Source organism: Chlorocebus sabaeus, chromosome 24 (genome assembly GCF_047675955.1).
Source record: "Chlorocebus sabaeus isolate Y175 chromosome 24, mChlSab1.0.hap1, whole genome shotgun sequence".
In the NCBI taxonomy this organism is placed as follows: domain Eukaryota; kingdom Metazoa; phylum Chordata; class Mammalia; order Primates; family Cercopithecidae; genus Chlorocebus; species Chlorocebus sabaeus.
In genome coordinates, this window is record NC_132927.1 from 80,530,058 (window position 1) to 80,549,906 (window position 19,849).

At 52.8% G+C, this 19,849-nt stretch overlaps 1 protein-coding gene across 2 annotated transcripts in view; it reads left to right on the forward strand.

Moving 5' to 3' along the window:
* The window catches only part of ASPG (asparaginase), a 30,489-nt gene extending 24,991 nt beyond the window's left edge, over positions 1-5,498 (forward strand). Inside the window, exons 14-16 of one of the 2 annotated variants that reach the window (XM_007987971.3) lie at positions 1,340-1,439; positions 1,743-1,823; positions 2,368-5,498. In XM_007987971.3, the coding sequence (XP_007986162.3) occupies positions 1,340-1,439; positions 1,743-1,823; positions 2,368-2,388 (202 nt within the window). In that variant the 3' untranslated portion in view covers positions 2,389-5,498. The remainder of the gene's footprint in view (positions 1-1,339; positions 1,440-1,742; positions 1,824-2,367) is intronic. The other variant, XM_073011358.1, reaches the window with a different exon arrangement.
* The last annotated feature ends 14,351 nt before the right edge of the window (positions 5,499-19,849 follow it).

A 19,849-nucleotide genomic window follows, 5' to 3' on the forward strand; every position in this document is an offset into this window, starting at 1 on the left:
GGCTGGGAGGGGAGTGGGTGCAGGCGCCTGCCCAGCAGGAGGAGGACTAGCAGCTCTGGCTCCTCCTCTGGGACTGGCCCACAACCCCTGGTCTTGCTTTTGAAGGGACTTCTGGGGTGACTTGGTCCAGATTTGCACTCCACGCGGGCCTTGTTGGCGCCACTGACAGATGGGGAAACTGAGGCAGTAGTTAGGTCCTGTGGGAGCTGGGACCAGAATCCTGGTCTGGGACTCTGCTTGGAAGTGGGCCTGGCCCGCCCGACCTGCTGGCTGGACTCGAGCCCCTCGACCAGGCCTTCCCAGGGGCCAGTGTGTGTGTGGGGCTTGGCCTCTTGGGGCAGGTCCAGGAGGGGCCAGTGAGGCCACCTAGCAGAATCGCCCCAGAGATTACCCAGTGCCACTGCAGGGCTGCTGCTGTTTCCTGGGTAGGAGCAGAGTCCCTAAGGGCCCTCCGGAAGAGGGGGCAGCCCCTCCCTCACCAGGCCACTACCCCCAGCCCCTGCACACCAGGGGTGGGGCCTCCCCTGCCGGGTCCCTACCTGGCCTGGCCTGGCCTCCCCTGCCGGGCCCCTACCTGGCCTGCGCCTGGCCTTCCCTGCCGGGTCCCTACCTGGCCTGGCCTGGCCTCCCCTGCCGGGTCCCTACCTGGCCTGGCCTGGCCTCCCCTGCCGGGCCCCTACCTGGCCTGGCCGCCCCAGGAGGGGAGTGAGTTCTCCCCAGGAGGGTGGCAGGGTGAGGAGGAGCTGGCGAGGTCCTGGCAGGTGGGCCCAGACCCCTGTCCCAGCCAGGACCACCCCCCATGCAGTCTGCCAGGGTCCAGGGCCAACCATTATCCTGGGGTGCCTCCTGCGTCCCCCTCTCTGAACCACTGGGCTGCCTCAAACTTTTCCTTCCACCTTTGCGGACCCCGCCCCGGGAAGAGCGGTGTTGTGAAACACGAAACCGGCACGGGCTGCTCAGCAGGTGGGCGTGCGTATGTGTGCGCAAAGGTGCATGTGCTCCTGTGTGTGCATATATGCTCGTGAGTGTGCCTGTGTGGGTGTGTGCTTGTGTGCTCCTGTGTGTGTGCATGTATGCTGGTGTGTATGCTGCTGTGCATGCATGTGTGTTCATGTATGTTTGTGCATGTGCACCCATGACTGGAGTCGTAGTCCCACCTACTGGTGAAACCAGACTCCAGGCTGCCCGATGACCTCCAGCGACTCCTGCCGCAGGACCAGGTCGCTGCTGGGTCAGCTGTTTGGGGCTGGCTTTGTAAGAGCGTCCAGGGCACCTGGGGGACAGGCAGGTGGGCAGATGGACAGGTGGCCAACAACTCCTCCTCTGTCCCCATCCCCAGGCTGGCATACAGGGCTGACCTCGAAGGCCTGCAGGTGTGGTGGCAGGCAGGGGCTGACCTGGGGCAGCCAGGCTATGATGGGCACAGCGCCCTGCACGTCGTGAGTGCCCCCACCCCCTGCACCCTCTCCAAAGGCTGCCACCTCCAGGAAGGACACCTGGACAATTCACCAGCTCCCTGCTCTGCCCCTCTCCCAAATCCCCAGCCCTCCCCATGCAGGACCCACACAGACTGGGTCCCCTTCCCGGGGGCGCTGAGCGGTGGGGGTGACGAGAGTGAAGAAGCTGCTGGGACCCTGTGTGTGTGAGCTGGGGGAGGGGGAACGCGTCCTGGGGATGGGGGTCCTCGGCCAGGCTGCTGGTCAGTGGCCCCAAGGCAGTGCCTCCCCACTGCTTCCCCATAGGCGGAGGCAGCCGGGAACCTGGCAGTGGTGGCCTTTCTACAGAGCCTGGAGGGTGCAGTTGGTGCCCAGGTCCCATGCCCAGTAAGTCCCTAGGCGGGGCTGACACCCCCAAATGAGCTTCTAGTGCAGGGCTGGATCCCCGGGCTCCTGGATCCCAGGGCTGGATCGGGGGGCGTAACCAAGGGGGGCAGAACCAGAGGAGGCTGAGATGGATCCCAGCCAGTTTAGGGTCTTCAGAGCCCCTCCTGGGGATGTCTGGGGTGGAACACAGTTTAGAGGTGAGGGGAAGGAGAAAGGAGCAGTCAGGGAGGGCTTCCTGAAGGAACTGACCAGACTTGAACACTGACGGCTCAGCCAGGGCGCAGCATCCCCTTACCCACCCCTGCCCCCGCACCCTGCCCCACTGGGACCCCCTAGACTTGGTGCTACTGCTTGTCTCCCAGGTCAGTTCCCAGCTGACACCCCCATTCCCACTCCATTGCTTGGCCCTCCCATAGTCTCAAGCTGGGTTTGCTCCGGCTCTTGGGCTGTGCCTCACAGACTGGGTACCTGGGCTTGTCTCTCTGCCCTGCCTTCACACACTACCTGGGTCTCCACATGTTCTCAGGAGCCCTCATGTTTTCAGGAAGTGCTGCCTGGTGTCTAACCTGAAGCCGTCCTGCTGCAGTGTAAGCCATTCCTGCCTGCCGTGACCTGCTGGAGGGGTCTCAGGCATGACCCCACTGCTGGGGCTGCTTCCCAGCCTGCTCTCATGCAAAGCCTGAAGGCCTTTGTTGGGCATAATGACAATAAAGTCTCTGGCATCTCCTCACCAGGTCTATACAGCCTGGCCCCGAGTGGGCCTGTCTGGGTCCGGGACTGTGGACGTGTGTGGGGAGTCGGGCTCAGGCTCTGTGGGGGTGATGGGGGGCACTTGGCCCATCCTTCCCGGCGTAGCTGTGTGAGCCGGGCGGGGAGGAGCGCCTGGAGATGACTCGGCCAGGAGGTCCTTTCCCAGCTGCCCCTCCTCCTTCCTGCCACCCTGCCTTTGCCCAGACTGGTCCCTCCTCCAGACACCCTCTGCCCATCTCCTCACCTCCTGCGCCTTCATTCTGGAGCTTGAAGTCACCTCCTCCAGGCAGCCCTCCAACCCCTGGATGAGCACGCTGCTCCCGCTTAACTCTTTAGTCCTCACAATCCCGTCCCAGTTGCTGTTTGGTTTTCCGTCATCCCGGCATCACTGCACCCGGCCCCCCTCTCAGGCCAGGGTCACACCAGGGCTCCATGGGGCTGCAGAAGGCCATGAATGTCCAGGGGGCTTCACACTCTGGTGGTGAGCCCCTCGGGACCCTTCCAGACCCTGCACTGCCTGACGCTCCTGACTCAGCCTCCACCGTGAGCCAGGCCACCCTGCACAGGCTGACCTGTGCCAGCCTGGTTGCACAGCCTGGGCAGGTGGGCGGGTGGGGTGGGCCCTGCTGCTGCCCGGTGGGGGTGGTGCTCTAAGGTCAGGGGTGACCTCGTGATTTCAGCTGGGGCTGAAATCAGGGGTGTGGACCCCTCGCCCCCACCATGTGTGCATGCACTGGCCTGGGATGGCCAGGGACTCCCTGCTGCTGCCCCCAGCCCCTGACCCCTTTTTGCTGGGTGTGAGGAGCGTGGGAGCTGCCTCCTTCCAGGCCTCTCTACCTGCCCAGGTGACGGTTCCTGTCGGTCCCTCCGTTTGGCTGGAGGTCCAGGAGGGCAAAAGTGTGACCCCAGAGCTGGCCCTTGGCACCTGGGCATACCCTGGGCTCCTCAGCATGGTTCCTGAGCCCAGCTGGCACTGCCGCCGGCATCCTTGCTGTCCTCTCCCCGACACAGGTGTGCCTGGGCCTTGCACAACAAGGTGAGGCCGAGCGAACGGCCGGGGAAGCCTTTGCTCCTCACCCTGGTGAGGCCCATGAGGGGCTGCTGGTGGAGGGAGGGTGGCACCGGGCCTGAGAACCAGGAGCCTCTGCTGTCCCCGGATGACCGGGACCCTTGGAGGGCCTTGCGGGAGGTGGTGGGGCATCTGAACAAATGCCTGGTGCAGGTGAGAAGGGGTGGAACGACCTCCAGCGTGCCCGGGCTGAGCCACCTGGTCTCCCTGGTGACTCCTGCACACGGCAGTGTCCACCTGCTTCACTCAGCTCCCGAGTGACTGGGCAGAGCCTGTTGCTCATGCCACCCCACTCAGCACTGCTCCAGGCCCTCGGAGCCCTAGGTTGTGAAAGCTGCAGGTGGCTCACGTTAGCCCACATGGCAGCACCCTCCCAGAGCAGGTGCCAACCTGCCAGTGTAGACACACCCACTGACGCCTGGGGTGAGTGTCCTGTAGTGTAGAAACACCCACTCATCCTGCTTGTCCCACAGAGAGCTCCTGTCAAGCTGGCCTTTCTCCAACTGGGCCACTGATGGAGTTCGGCGGAGATGGCTTGGGGGCCACAGGGGCTGGGGAGGGGCTGGGCAGATGGGGAGAGCTCCTCACAAGGCTGGGCAGCCAGACCCCCATTTTCAGTCCCCTCCAAACCCTCGTGGGATGTAGGGCCCTACCTCAGGGAGCCCCGGGACTGGGCCAGTGTCTCAGGAGACTGGGAAGAGTCACAGGCTCGAGTCTGGGAGCTCCCTTGGGGGTTGCTTTGTGCCTCTTGGGGAGAGGCCAGAGGGGCCCTGGGTAAGGGGACTCCTCTAGAATCACCCAGAAGTGGCAGGGGGTGCAGAGCCACTGCTTAGGTCTCCCTGGGTGCTGTGCTGGCCAGTGACCTGGCTCCAAGGCCTCTGGCTCTCTGGTGTGCAGTGGGAACAGCTGCGACAGACAGGCTTGGAGCATTCGTGTCCTGCCCCATGTTGGTGTGTTTCGTCCCCACTGTGCCTCTAGGAGGGCACCAGGTCCCTGTCTATCCCACTTCACGGTTGAGGAAGCTAAGCCACAGAGTGGCCCTGTCCTGCGCCCGGGGCTCTGCGTTGGCACAGGGCAGAGCCGGGCTGTGAATCAGCGCCCCCTTGTCTCTCGCTGTGGCATGAGGCCATGGGAGATGCAGGAATGAGGCACAGCCGGGTGCCCGGTGTGCGTGGGACCCGACTCCCCACAGCGGGGTGGCGTTGCTCACACCTGGTAATTTCACGCTGGGGGAGGCCTTGGTTCCTACAGCCCATCTCGAATCACCTGGATCCCAGGTCTATCTCTGGGAAACGTCTCTCCACCATGACTACGGTCTTTTTAACCAGCATTTTCTATCCTAAAATCAGACTCCTCAGCTGAGGGCCCTCCAGGGCTGCCCTTCCCCAGCTGGAGGTAACCAGAGTTCTCATGTATGCTAGGAAGTTCCCCTTCTGGTCACAGCTCAGTATTTCCTGCTGCTGGTGGGAACTGCAGGTGCTTGTACTTGTCACCTTCTCCCTGTCCTCTCTCATCAGTTCCTTTGGATGCTGGACACAGGAGCCATGTTTGCTGAGCGAGGAGAGCCCACCCAGGTGGCTGTGTGTTGGGAGGAGTCTGTCCAGGACTGGGCTGGACCAGGGCTTAGAATTAAGGAGAGGTGGCCAGGCTTGGTGGCTCACGCCTCCTATTCCAGCACTTTGGGAGGCCGAGGAGGGTGGATAGCTTGAGCCTAGGAGTTTGAGAATAGCCAACATGGCGAAACCTGTCTCTAAAAAATAAATAAAAACATTAGCCAGGTGTGGTGGTTTGTGTCTGTAGTCCCAGCCACTTGGGAGGCTGAGGTGGGAGAATCACTTGAACTGGGGAGACGGAGGTTGCAGTGAGCCAAGATTGCACCACTGCACTCTAGCCTGGGCGACAGAGCAAGACTCCGTCTCAAAAAAAAAAAAAAAAAAAAAAAAGAAGAGAGGTGGGTTCTTCTCAGCCATGCAGTTGTGCTGCAGGAGGAGCTCCCAAGCTGCTGCTCTTGATCTCAGGCCCGGTATGTCCACTTCTATCCCCTCCCCCATGCCACAGCCCCTCGGACTCCACACACAGGCACTGAGACCCACAGACCCAGCGATGGCAAGGCCTGCCATCCCTTCTCTACCACCAAGAGCTGTGCAGTCCTCACAAGTCACTGTCCCTCCCTGAGCCTCAGTTTCCCCAACTGCAAAATGAAAATAACAAAACCTTTCTGATTCCCTTTCCAGGGTGGCTGCGGCAGTTGAGCCACACACAGCACACGTGGAAATGTTCAGGGAGCCCTCAGATCTGGTGGTTGTGTTCCGGTCTGGGGCCAACCTTGGTTCCTGAGCACTTGGCTCCTGGCTGACTGGGGAGGCGGTGGGATGGCGTGTCACCGCCCTGCACTGGAATGAATGGTCACCACCCTGCTGCCCAACCCCATACAGACACACCAATGGCTCCAGACTTGGGGCAAGCGCTGAAGGGGGTCACCTCCTGCCCTGCTCTGTATTTCCTAGAGCCCGAGCCCTCCCCTCAGCTGCCATGTTCTGCTGAAACACAGTCCCTGGGAGGCTCCACTGGTCAGGCCCGGACACCTCCAGGTGACTAAGTGGGCAGGGCCGGCAGGGCCAGCTGCACCAGGGCGTTCGGGGCTGGGCTGTGAGTGGGGAGAGCGAGGCGCGGGCTCTTGCAGCGTGAGGGGGCAGGGCGTCCCTCCCACCGCGTGGGAAATGAGGAGGCAGGTACGGGGCTACTTCTGTGGGCTGCGGGGTGGGGATTCAGGGTCTGAGAAGCAGAAACCTGCTGGGCGGTTTCAGGGTTCAGGGTCTGAGAAGCAGAAACCTCCCTTCCTCCAGTTTCACTTTCTCTTTACCCCTCCCTTTCCCCCTCCCACGAAGTTCCCTTTGAAGTGAGAGGGGCCGGGGTGGGTGTGTCCAGCCCAGCCCCCACACCCACTGGAGGGCGAGCACGGCCCTGGGCTCCTGTCGGGCGCTGGTCCTCACCTGCTCGGGCCGCCCTGGGCCCCGACCCGGTCAAGGTGGAGCCCCGGGCCCTCCGTGCACCCGAGTACCCCCGGCCCAGACCAGACGGTGCGGGCGTGGCCCGGCGGGGACCCAGAACCCGGGAGGCCAGGTGCGCCCAGGCCGGGCACTGGAGGCTGGGGCGCCAGGTGGGGCGGGGCGGCCGCTGAGTCAGGGCCACCCCCGCGCGGGCGCACGGAGCAGGTCCCCGGGCCGTGGAGGATCAGTCGCGGGACCTGTGGGCCCGGGAGCCGCCCCGCCCGGAAAAACCGGTCGGGCCAGCACGGCGCGGGCGCATTCCGGCGCCGGGAAGGGCGGCCACACGGCATAAAAGGCGCCGCCGCGCTGGCCGCGGCCGCTCGGAGCTCAGCTGCCCTGCCACGCGGGGCCCGCGGGACGAGGGGACGCCGGGGTCTGGGAAGACGCGGCGGGGCTGGGCTTGGCGGCTGGAATCCCCCAGCGCCAGGCCATTGCGTCCGGTACGGCGTCGGGGCCGGGTGGCTGCAGCAGGGCAGTGGGTGCACGACCAGCGGGGATCTGGGCGCAGGGGCCGGTCCCCAGGATCCGCAGGCGACACGGTCGGTCCCAAGGGCGTCGTGGCCTCCTCTCTCCACAGCTCGGCGAACCGACGGTGCTGGGGACTCGCGCGCTGGGTCCAGTGGTTCTTAACAGTTCAACAGTTCTGTAGCGCAATTGTGAAATGTTTAGGACCACTAGACCCGGCGGGCACGGCGACAGCGACGGAACGTCCCATGCGCAGCCTGGAGTCAGAGTCACAGCCAGGGGCGCGCCGGCGACCAATCCAGAGGGGTCCACGGACCCGCTCCGCGCTCCAGGTCGGCCGTCCCATGCGCCGCACCCCGCAGCCCCCAGGGCCTGGCTGGCTCCACCTGCTGCCAGGGAAGACCCTCGGCCTGAGAGCCGAGTGCTGCTGGGAGGTGGCCGGGCGCGGCCGGGCTGTGCTCTGGGAACCGCCGGGTGGGGGCGCGCTGGGTCGCCCACGCTCCTGGCGCGCTGCCGGCCTAGAGACGCCGCCGCCGCCCTTCTGCGCCCCGCTGGCCCCCACCTCGAAACTCCGTGGAATTCCCAGCGAGGAACTGGCGGTGGGCCCGTAGGGTTGAGGAGCGCTCCTTGCCCTGGGCTTCCTGGGAGCTGCCGACCAGGCTGCCAGCAGCCACACCCTGCTGGCCGACCGATGGTTCCCGCTGCCCGCTCCCCAGAGCTTCTCCACTCACTGAGGCCTTAGGGAGCGCTGCGCGGCTCCTACGAGTGCGCGCTAGACTCATGAAGGATCTCGAGGCACAGAAACTAGGGGTGGGGAGGAAGTTTGGAGACCACATCCAGGTAGAGGAGAAGCGGCGCCCACGATGACAGGTGCCTTCGCCAGAGCCTCCTTGGAACCTCGTGGTAGCGCCCACCCGAGAGGTCTAGGCGCCAGCCTGCGTGTGAAGCCCCAGGCGGTCCTGGGAGGGACTCAGCAAAGGGTTGAATCCGTCCCCACCTCCAGCCAGGGGCCAGGGTCTTCTGCCTGGTACTGCCTGGCCTGCTGCGTCTTCTGGGATGGAGGGTCCCCCTCCAGTCCCCACCTCCTCACCCAGTGTTTAGAGAGCTGCGGGGAGTCCTGGGAGATGGGTCAGACAGGCCTGGGTTTGAGGCCTGCTAGGGTGGCCTTGGGCCAGTCACCTGCCCTCTCTGAGCCCGGCCTGCACACGTGGGGGGTTGATGTGAGGAGACAGGAGGTGACTGTGGAGGGCTGCTCCAGAAGAGGGCCAGCTGCAGGACAGCAGGATCCACTGGCAACCCAGGTGGGGGGAGTGGAGTTCCCGGGAAAGCATCCACCACTGGCCAGCACCTCCTCTGTTGCCCAGCAAATGCCACTGTGGCCACTTCTCAGGCTCTGGCTTCAGAGCCTGGGGCCTTGGCAGCGTCCAGTGTCCTCCCCAGCTGCTGCCTCCTGACCACCACGGCCCCTTGCAGCCATTTCATTTTACAAGCATGTTCCCCCACGCCCTCTGCATGGGCCCTCAACCCTCAGCAGCCTCATGAGAGAGGCTGAGGCTCAGGTGGGGGATCGTGGCTGTGTCCCTGTTCTGCAGCTTGGAAGCATTCTGTCTGGTGTCTGTCTGTACAATTTAGACCGATAACAATAAACATGTTCCAAAGCATCACTATGTCCCTGGGGGTGCTTGTCCTTTCCCCCCAGGTCTCAGAGTGGTTTCTCCCTCGAAAGCAAGCCACCCTTTTCTTTCTAATCTCAGAGAAGCAGAAATGAGGATGGTTGGTGGAGGGGCCTGGTCCTTACCCAAGGCCCTCCCCTCAACTCTGCCTCTGGCACTTTGCTCTCCAGGGAAGCCCCCAGCCCCTGACACCAGCTTTCTCATTGCACTGACCTCCCCTGGGCCACTGGGCCAGACCACCCCCTCGGGTTTGAGCTGCACTGCCTCAAGGAGCCAGGCTGGGGAAAGGGCTTGGCTCCCAGGGGCCCCACTTTCAGAGGCTCCAGCCTGCTCCCGCTCCTCCCACTCACCACAACACTGGTGCCTTGGCTGGCTCCCACCCATTCCCGCTGGAGCCTGTAGGCTAGCCTTGGGGACCTGGCCAGGAGAATGGGCAAGGTGGGAGGGCTGAGGGGTTGAAGAGGCAGAGGCACCTTCCTCCACAATCCCTGCCCCTGGCACAGGGGACCGAGAGTCTGTCACGCATTCAAACCCCAGTTCTATGCCTACAAGCAAGTGACCTAGGCAAATCCCTTATCTCCTTGGAGGACCTATTTCTTCCTTCTGTAGGATAACATGGAGCTCGCTGGAGCTTCCTCTTAGATGATGCAGCAAACTTCCTGAGTGCTCAGCTGGGCAGAGCTAAAGCTGTCACTGGAGCTGACGTGGTGGGAGGGCCAGTGGGGGATCCTTGGAGAGGCCGAATTTCAGCAGGGCCTTGGAGGACCAGTGGAAGGCCCCAGGTGGCAATGAGGTGTGGTCTTACAACAAGACCCTGCTTGGTCCCTGGGGACACCAGGAGGCCGGGCCCCTACTTTGCTGAGACTAGACCTGTGCTTCCCGGCACCCCAGCCCCTCCACTCCAGCCTCTCCAGCCTCTGCCTCTGACTCAGGTGAAGGATGGCTCCTTGGGGTCCATTCCTTCAGCCACAGAATTCCTGAAGGGAAGCTGGGCATGTGGGGCTCCTGGGCTGCTAGTAGAGACACATGCCACCGTTCTGCCCAGGGAAGTGTGAACAGAGGCAGATGCAACTTCTGGGTGGAACTGGGGCACTGTGGCGCTGAGACGTGCCAGCTGTGCCACTGGAGGGCCACGCCAGGGCAGGGCAAAGCATCCCTGCTGACCCACCTGTCCAGGTGTGCCTGCATGTTTCCAGATTTGGCACTGAAACATTCTTGGAATCTTCTGAGTCTGGGGCAAACTAGGACTGCTGATCACCCTATGTGGGACCAGCTCATGCACACACTGCCCTGCCCACTTGGACAGCTGAACAGCTTGTCTTTTCCACAAGAGAAAGGAACCTTCTGCCTTTTAAAGCCAGTGTTTTTTGGTCTCTGTTAAAGTAGCTAAACCAGTATGCGAAGGCAGAGGTTCTGACTCACCACAGAGGCCCGGGCTCAGTGAGTAGGACGGGCAGCAGGGATCTGGGTCTTCACCACGTTCCCAGGCGAGCCTGCCCAAGGCTGAGAGCAGCTGTCTTAGGCGAGAGACCTCAGGAAGAGAGACAGGCTGGAGGAAGGGGAGACAGGCCCTGAATTTGCTGCTATGGGTGGTGTCCTGGCCTCTACTCCCCTGGGAGCAGGAGCCTAGAGCAGAATTTGCATCTTAGCTTCTCTGTCCTTCCCCAGAGGAGTCCACAGCCCCCGCTGCACAGGTAACTTGCCAGGCCAGGGTCTGGGAGTGCCCACTCGAGGCTCATGGAATCTAATTGTATATGTGGGTCTCAGGCCATTTGTGCTGCTGTAACAAAACCTCTGAGATGGAGAAATCAAACATGATAAATTTATTTCTTACAGATCTGTAGGCTGGAAGTCCAAGACCAAGGTGCCCGCAGGTTCAATATCTTGTGAGGTCTCAGTCTCTGTCTCCAAGTTGGTGTCTTGTGTGCGTGACCTGGAGGGGAGGGACACCATGTCCTCACACAACAGAAGGGATGAACAGTAGAAAGGATGGGAAGGGCAAACTCACCCCCTCATGCCCTTTTATAAGGCACAAATCCTACCCATGAGGGTGGAGCACTCATGACCTCATCATCCACTGAAGGCCTCAGCTCTTCATCCTGTTGCACTGGGGATTAAGTTTCAACATGAATTTTGGAGGGGTCACAAGCACTTGAGCCATGGCAATGTATTTGCAGTTGAGAATCATCAGAGAGAGGACAGATGATGACTCCTTTCTATGTGACTAGATAAGCCCCATGGGACAGCAGATCCATCATAGGGCTGTGGGGTCACTGTGACTGGCTTTCTGAACATCTTTTTTGTGGTTCTGAGGCTGCCAGGGGAGCAAAGTTGTGCTGGGAGGGCACACGTAGAAGCAGAGTTGCCTTGAGCCCTCCAGTCTTGGTCAGGGGTGTCACTGTTTTTCTTGGGTTTATTGTAATGCCACTGACATACAGTAAAGTGCACAGGTTTACAGGGTACAATTTGATGACTCTTGACACATATGTGCGCATCTGTGAAACCATGACCACAGTCAAGATGCTAAACAGACCAAACACAGCTACCTGCAGGGTTCATACAGCCCTTGGTGATCCCTCTTTACTTCCCCAACTCCTCCCACCCCTGGAGTTTTCTTTGTTGGAAAGAACTCCAAATTCAACATATTTCCTAGATATAGGACCATTCAGTATATCTATTTCTTCTTGAGTGAGTTTTAGTAGTTTGGATATTTTACAGGATTTATTTAATCTAAATTGTTGAATTTATTGGTATAAAGTTATACATACTATTCCATTATTATCTTTTAATATCTGTAGACTCTGTGGTGATGAACCCTTTCTCATTCTTAGTATTAATTACGTGTTTTCTCTTTTTTTCTTGATCCGTCTGGATAGAGGCTTATAATTTTTATCAGTTTTGGGAAAGAACCAGCTTTTGGTTTTAGCTGCATTACACAAATTTAGATATATTGTGCTTTCAGGTTCATTCACTTTAAAATACTTGCTAATTCCCCTTTTGAATTTTTCTTTGACAGTTGGATTATCTAGAAGTGCCTTTCTTTTCTTTCTTTCTTCCTCTCTCCCTTCCTTCCTTCCTTCCTTCCTTCCTTCCTTCCTTCCTTCCTTCCTTCCTTCCTTCCTTCCTTCCTTCCTTCCCTTCCTTCCTTCCTTCCTTCCTTCCTTCCTTCCTTCCTTCCTTCCTTCCTTCCTTCCTTCCTTCCTTCCTTCCTTCCTTTCTTTTCTTCTTTCTTTCTTCTTTCTCTCTCGTTCTCTTCTTTCGTTCTTTTTTCTTCTCTCTCTCTCTCTCTCTTTCTTTTTTTCTTTTTTTTTTTTTGATGAGTCCGAGTCTGTTTCCCAGGTTGGAGTGCAGTGGCGCGATCTCCACTTACCACAACTTCTACCTGCCAGGCTCAAGCAATCCTTCCACCTCAACCCCTGGAGTATCTGGGACTACAGGTGTGCACCACCATGTCTGGCTAATTTTTGTATTTTTTGTAGACATGGGGTTTTGTCATGTTGCCCAGGCTGGTCTCAAACTCCTGGGCTCAGGTGATACACCAGCCTTGGCCTCCCAAAGAGCTGGGATTATAGGCATGAGCCACCACACCTAGCCTGGGAGTGTATAATTTAGTTTCAAAATATTTGAGAATTTTCACAGTCTCTTTCTGATATTGATTTCTAATTTAATTCCATCATAGTCAGAAACCATACTCTGTATTACTTGAGTCCTATTAAGTTTATTGGACTTGTTTTATGGTCCATAATGTGTTTTATTTTGGTAAATGTTCTGTGTGTACTGAAAAATAATGTGTATTTTTCTGTCATTGGGGGTACTGTTCTATAAATATCAACTAGGTTAAGTTGGTTGATAGTGTTGTTCAAGCCAACTGTATCCTTAAGATTTTCTGTCTAGCTGTTTTATCAGTTACTGAGAGAGGAGTGTTAAAGTCTCCAACTATAACTGTGGATTGGCCCATTTCTCCTTTCAGTTCTATTCACTTTTGCTTCATATATATCTGGACCTCTGTCATATTGTGAATAAACATTTATAATTCCTTTGTCCTCTTCTTGAAATAAGCCTTTTACCATTATGAAATTGCTTTCTTTATCATTGATTATATTCTTTGCTCTGAAATTTACTTTTTTGTTATTAATACAGGCATTCTAACTTTCTTTCGATTAGTGTGAATGTGTTTCTTTTTGTATCCTGTTACTTTTTTTTTTTTTCTTTTTGAGACGGAGTCTTGCTCTGTCACCCAGGCTGAAGTGCAGTGGTGTGATCTCGGCTCACTGCAAGCTCCGCCTCCTGGGTTCGTGCCATTCTTCTACCTCAGCTTCCAGAGTAGCTGGGACTACAGGTGCCCACCACCACGCTGGCTAATTTTTTTGTATTTGTAGTAGAGACAGGGTTTCACCATTTTAGCCAGGATGGTCTCAATCTCCTGACCTCGAGATCCACCCGCCTCAGCCTCCCAAAGTGCTGGGATTACAGGCGTGAGCCACCACACTTGGCCTTATCCTTTTACATTTAACCTGTTTCTCTCTTTACATTTAAGCTTTTTTTTTGTAGGTAGCACATAGTTGGATCTTATTTTTTTATTTGATCAATCTCTGCCTTTTAATTGAGATATTTAGACCATTTACATTTACTGTGATTATTGACACATTTGAATTTTGATCTATCATCTTGCTCTTTATTTTCTTTCTGTCCTATTCATGTTTTGTTCTCTATTTATTTATTTTTTTGCCTTCTTTTGGATTGATGGACTATTTTATGATTCAAATTTATACCCTTTGTTGTCGTATTAGCTACAACTCTTTGATATGTTTTTTCATTGTTTGCTTTAGGACTCACATATACATCTTTAACTTACCACATTCCATTTTAAAATAATATTATACCAATTTATGTGCAGTGTAAAAAATTATGTATAGTATTAGAATCTTGCAGCCTTATAGATACATAATGGAACACTTCCATTTCTTCCTCCCAGGCCTTGTGCTATTGTTATTCTTTTTTTTTTTTTTGAGACAGAGTCTTGCTTTGTCACCCAGGCTGGAGTGCAGTGGCCAGATCTCAGCTCACTGCAAGCTCCAGCTCCCGGGTTTATGCCATTCTCCTGCTTCAGCCTCCCGAGTAGCTGGGACTACGGGTGCCTGCCACCTCGCCTGGCTAGTTTTTTGTATTTTTTAGTAGAGATGGGGTTTCACCGTTTTAGCCAGGTTGGTCTTGATCTCCTGACCTCGTGATCCACCTGTCTTGGCCTCCCAAAGTGCTGGGATTACAGGCTTGAGCCACCACGCCTGGCCACTATTGTTATTCTTCAATTTATTTCTATATATGTTCTAAGCCCTACAGTATAGTTTTTTCTTTAGTCAGTTATCTCTTAAAGATATGTAAAAATGAGAGGAAAAATATTTTATTTTATTTTATTTATTTTTTGAGACGAAGTCTCACACTTTCACCCAGGCTGGAGTACAGTGGCATGATCTTGGCTCACTGAAACCTCCACCTCCTGGGTTCAAGCGATTCTCCTGCCTCAGCTCCCTAAGTAGCTGATACTATAGGCATGCACCACCATGCCCAGCTAATTCTTGGAGTTTTAGTAGTGACGGGGTTTTGCTGTGTTGGCCAGGCTAGTCTTGAACTCCTGACCTCAGGTGATTCATCTGCCTTGGCCTCCCAAAGTGCTGGGATTACAGGTGTGAGCCACCATGCCTGGCCAAAATATTTTATTTTTTGCCAGCATATGTACCATTTCTGGTGCTCCTTTGTGTTGATCCAGATTTCCATTTGGTGTACTTTGCTTTATGCCTGGAAGACTTCTTTAACATTTCTGGTAGTGCAGGTCTGCCGTTGATAAATTATTCACCTTTTCAATGTCTGAAACATCTTTATTTTGCATGTGGTTTTGAAACATATTTTCATTGGCTGTGGAATTCTAGATTGAAAGTGGTTTTTTTTTTTTTTTTTCCACTACATTAAAGTTGTTCCAGTGTCTTCTGGCTTGCATTACTTCTGATGAGAACAATGCTGTCATTCTTATCTTTGTTCATTTGCATTTAATATTCCTCCTTTCTACCATGTAGTTAAGATTTTCCCTTTTTCATTTGTTTTCAGAAATCTGATTATGTGCCTTGATGTTTTCTTCATCTTTCTTGTGCTTGAGGTTCATTGAGATTCTTGGATGTGTGAGTTTATGTTTTTCACCAAATTCTGAAAGTTTTCAGCAATTATTTCTTTAAATATTGTTTACAAACTCCTATCCCTTTTCTGGCATTTTCATTACATATCTATCAGGCCACTTAAAGTTGTCCCAAAGATCACTGTAGCTCTGTTCATTTTTTAAAATAGTCTTTCGGGTTTTCTTGTTTCATTTTGAATAGTTCCTATTGCTATCCAAATAACTACTTCTTAAGTTAAATTAGGTCTGTTTTATATCTTCTCAATGTTTCTATATCTTCTTGAACATATTGAAATATAGTTATAAAAACATTTATTGTTCTTGTCTATGAATTACATCATCTACTTCATTTTGGGGTTCTACGGATAGGTTTTTTTCTTCTCATCATGTATTTTTCTGTTTCTTTGCATGCCTGGTTATTTTTGTTGGTTGCTAAACATTGTGAATTTTACATTGTTGGGTGCTGGATAATTTCATTTCCTATAAATATTTGTGAGCTTTGTTTGGGGACATAGTTAAATTACTTGTAAATACTTGTGAAATTGCTTGATCCTTTTGAGGCTTGCTTTTAGCTCTGTTAAGTGGGACCAGTTCATCCTTTATTATGGGACTAATTTTTCCCCAACAGTGAGGCAACTTTTCTGAGTAGTCTACCGTATGTCTTCTAAATGATAAGACTTTTTCCTTCTGGTTGGTGGGAACAGAAACTATTTCCACCATGGGTTTAACGTCCTTTTTTTAAATTAAAAAAAAATTGAGGAAATACATAATGTAAAATTTACTATTTTATCCATTTTTAAGTGTACAGTTCATAGCATTAAGTACACTCACATGGTTGTGCAACCACCTGCTACCAGCTAGCTCTGTAACTTTTCATCTTCCCAAACTGAAACTCTCTACCTTGCAAACAATAACTCCTCATTTCCCCTTCCCCAGTCCCTGGCAACCATCATTCTCCTTTCTGTCTCTATGAATTTGATGACTTTAGGGACCTCATCTAAATGGAATCCTGTGGTATGTGTCCTTTTTTGACTGGCTTATTTCACTTAGCATAGCAACTTCAAGGTTCATCCGTGTTGTACTATGTGTCAGAATTTTCTTCCTTTTTTAAGGCTGAGTAATATTCCATGTATGGATATACCACATTTTGTTTATCCATTCATCTACTGGCAGACACTTGGGTTGCTTCCATCTGTTGGCTGCTGTGAGTAATGCTGCAATGAACATAGGTACACAAACATCTGCTTTAGCTCCCAGCATGGTTTGGAATGTGGGCAGCTTTCCCTCAACTCATTTTAGGTGGTTTTATCCAAAGCCATGGGTAATTTATGGACCCTCATGGGTTGATCCATACTCAGCTGAAGATTTAAGGGGCACTCTCTGCAGATCTCCAGAACTAAGTTTTTGTGCATACTCTGTTCTGCATTCTCTAGCCACTTTGGTCTTTCCAGACTCTCAACTCTGTCTCCTCTGTTTAGGGGTACCTGTGGGCCCCTTCTGGGTCCTCCCTTTTCATGCTGAGGCCTGTCTTCTCTCCAGGCAGTGGGCTGGGGCGGTCAGGGTTCACCTTTGTTTTCCTGCTCTCAGGGATCACTCTCCTGTCCTGCCTGATAGACAATGTCTGTAAACTGGTGTTTCATATACTTTGTCCAATGTTTAAGTTATTTCTGGTGGGAGTATAAATCTGGTCTCTGTTACTTTATCTTGGCCCAGAGTGAAAGTCCTAACCCATCTTCTTATTACACCAAGAACACTGGCTCATACTCCTACCTGTGGACTGTTGACATTTTTTTAAAACCACATTCCTTTTCCTGAGACATTTGTGGCTGTCTCCAGGGCCTGCCAGTGTTGTTGCAGGTACGCCCTGGTGGCCTCTGCCATGCTCTCTGTTATGCCTTCATTTGGAGCCAGAGCTCTGCCAGACTCCTCACACCACTTGCTGCATTCTCCTAGTGGCTCAGATGTACCAACTGGCTCAGGGATGGGACGTGTGCTCACCCATCATAAGCAAGTTGTATGCGTATGTACCATTTCACATACTCATACATCTTCCCTGAAGGCTTGGGGTCAGCAGAAGTACCATGCAGGAGAGGCTACCTTTAGAAGTGGCCACTTGATGATGTCTAAGTAATACAGCCAAATCAGTCCCCCCCTCCTTTTTTGTTTTTGTTTTTGTTTTTTTTTTTGAGATAGAGTCTTGCTCTGTTGCCCAGGTTGGAGGGCAGTGGCACAATCTCGGCTCACTGCAAGCTCTGCCTCCTGGGTTCACGCCATTCTCCTGCCTCAGCCTCCCAAGTAGTTGGGATTACAGGTGCCCACCACCATGCCCGGCTAATTTTTTGTATTTTTAGTAGAGATGGGGTTTCACCGTGTTACCCAGGATGGTCTCGATCTCCTGACCTTGTGATACACCCGCCTCAGCCTTCCAAAGTGCTGGGATTACAGGCATGAGCCACCGCGCCTGGCCCAACTCAGTCCCTTCTGAGGAGACTCTCCAGGTATTCCCCTCCCCCACCTCACTCCCTGCCAGCCTTCCTTTAGTTCCAGTTAAAATTTTGCCCTGGCCAGGCGCGGTGGCTCACGCCTGTAATCCCAGCACTTTGGGAGGCTGAGATGGGTGGATCACGAGGTCAGGAGATCGAGACCATCCTGGCTAACACGGTGAAACCCCGTCTCTACTAAAATACAAAAAAAAATTAGCCAGGTGTGGTGGCGGGCGCCTGTAGTCCCAGCTACTCGGGAGGCTGAGGCAGCACAATGGTGTGAACCTGGGAGGCGGAGCTTGCAGTGAGCTGAGATCGTGCCACTGCACTCCAGCCTGGGCGACAGAACGAGACTCCGTCTCAAAAAAAAAATTTTTTTTTTGCCCAAATCATCCTCCTGACTGAATAGTTTATTGGAAAGACACACCAACACACAGGCTAAGCAACACTCCATGGCTAAGGCAGCACTTGGTAGCACATTTTGCAAAGTCTGGCTTATTTAGTCTTTTTATTTATTAATTTATTTTTTTGAGACAGAGTCTCGCTTTGTCGCCCATGCTAGAGTACAGTGGCATGATCTCAGCTCACTGCAACCTCTGCCTCCCGAGTTCAAGCGATTCTCCTGCCTCAGCCTCTCGAGTAGCTGGGATTATAGGTAGGTGCCACCATGCCCAGCTAATTTTTGTATTTTTAGTAGAGACAGGGTTTCACTATGTTGGTCAGGTTGGTCTTGAACTCCTGACCTCAGGCGATCCACCCACCTCCGCCTCCCAAAGTGTCATTTAGCCTTTATTAATACTCCTTCTTGTCTCATAATAGACATATGTAAGGATTTAATTTTCCTTTGAGAACCACTTTGGTCTCAGACCACACACGGTGATAGGTAGTATTCATTCACTTGCTTTCTTTATAATTTCCATTGGGATTTCTTCTGGGAGTTACTCAGAAGTATAAATCTACATATTTAAATTAAACAAATAATTACTTTAAAATGAAATTTAAACAGTATATAATTTAATAAGTCAAATGATCATAAGTGTTGGAAGAAAAACAGAAGCCTCCTGCCCCACCTATTCCTACCTCAAGTCCCACTTCTTGGCAGTGACCTCTTTTAGCTGCTTCTCCTATTTACTTCTGTATTCCAAATAACCCACTTTTCCTGAAATTTTTACTTTTCAGTCTTATGTCCTTCTAGGGATCTACTATGGAAGCTGAGGATTTTATATCACTATGATCATTTTCTCTTTCCACCCTACTCCTATCCTTCTTATAGCTTGGTCACAATTTTTGATTAAATCAGCATTCAGAGTTTACATTAGGATTGTGAGCTATGTAAAGATGATTAACAACTGAGCCTTTTAGCATACTGTGATCACAGTTCTTTTCTGATATAGCTTTAAACTTAAAATTTGTTTTGTTTTAAAATTGGTATAATTATATTTTGTATTATGAATGATTCCCATGCTCTTTGATTTTTTTTTTTTTTTTTGAGATGGTGTCTTGCTCTGTCACCCAGGCTAGAGTACAGTGGTGTGATTTTTTTAGCTCACTGCAAGCTCAAACTCCTGGGTTCAAGCAATCCTCTGGCCTCAGCCTCCTGAGTAGCTGAGACTAGAGGCACACACCACCATGCCTAATTTTAGTGGTTTTTTTTTTTTTTTTTTTTTTTTGTAGAGTCAAGGTGTTACTATGTTGCCCAGGCTCATCTTGAACTCCTGGTCACAAGTGATCCTCCTGCCTGGATCTCCCAAAGTACTGAGATTACAGGCATAAGCCACTATGTCCAGCCCCATGCTCTTTGATAGAAGTTTAAATTTCTTCTAAATGTGTTAAAATACATGAAGTAATCTAATTCCTTCCTTCTTTTCCTTCTCCCTACCTGTAGGGAGTGCTTAATGCTTGCTCCAATATGGACCTTTTGGGACTGTGGTTCAGTGGACATCCTTCATCTCCATTCAACACTTTCTTGGGTTAGCTCCCATCTCCTTGATTCCACGTCCTCTTTTTCGTTGGTTTAGTTCCTTGCTGTGGGGGAGCCCATTATCCAAGAACTTAAAGAAAGAGAAAAATCAAAGGCAAAACTTTTTGTCTTTACTTTTATGTTAAGTTGATATTAATAGTCTAGCTGGGTATAGAATTCTAGACAGGGAATCTTTCCCTCAGTTTTGGAAGCTGAAATCCATCGTCTTCTAGTTTTCATTGTTTCTGTTGAGAAGTCAGATGTCAGTCGGCTTCCTGATCCATCCTCCTCCTCACCCCCAGAAGTTTTTAGTATCTTTTGTTTTTTCCTGGGGTTATTTTGAAATTTCAAGATGTTGGCCTTTTCTTCCCCCCTTTCTTGTGCTGGGCATTGAAGATTTCTAGCTCTTA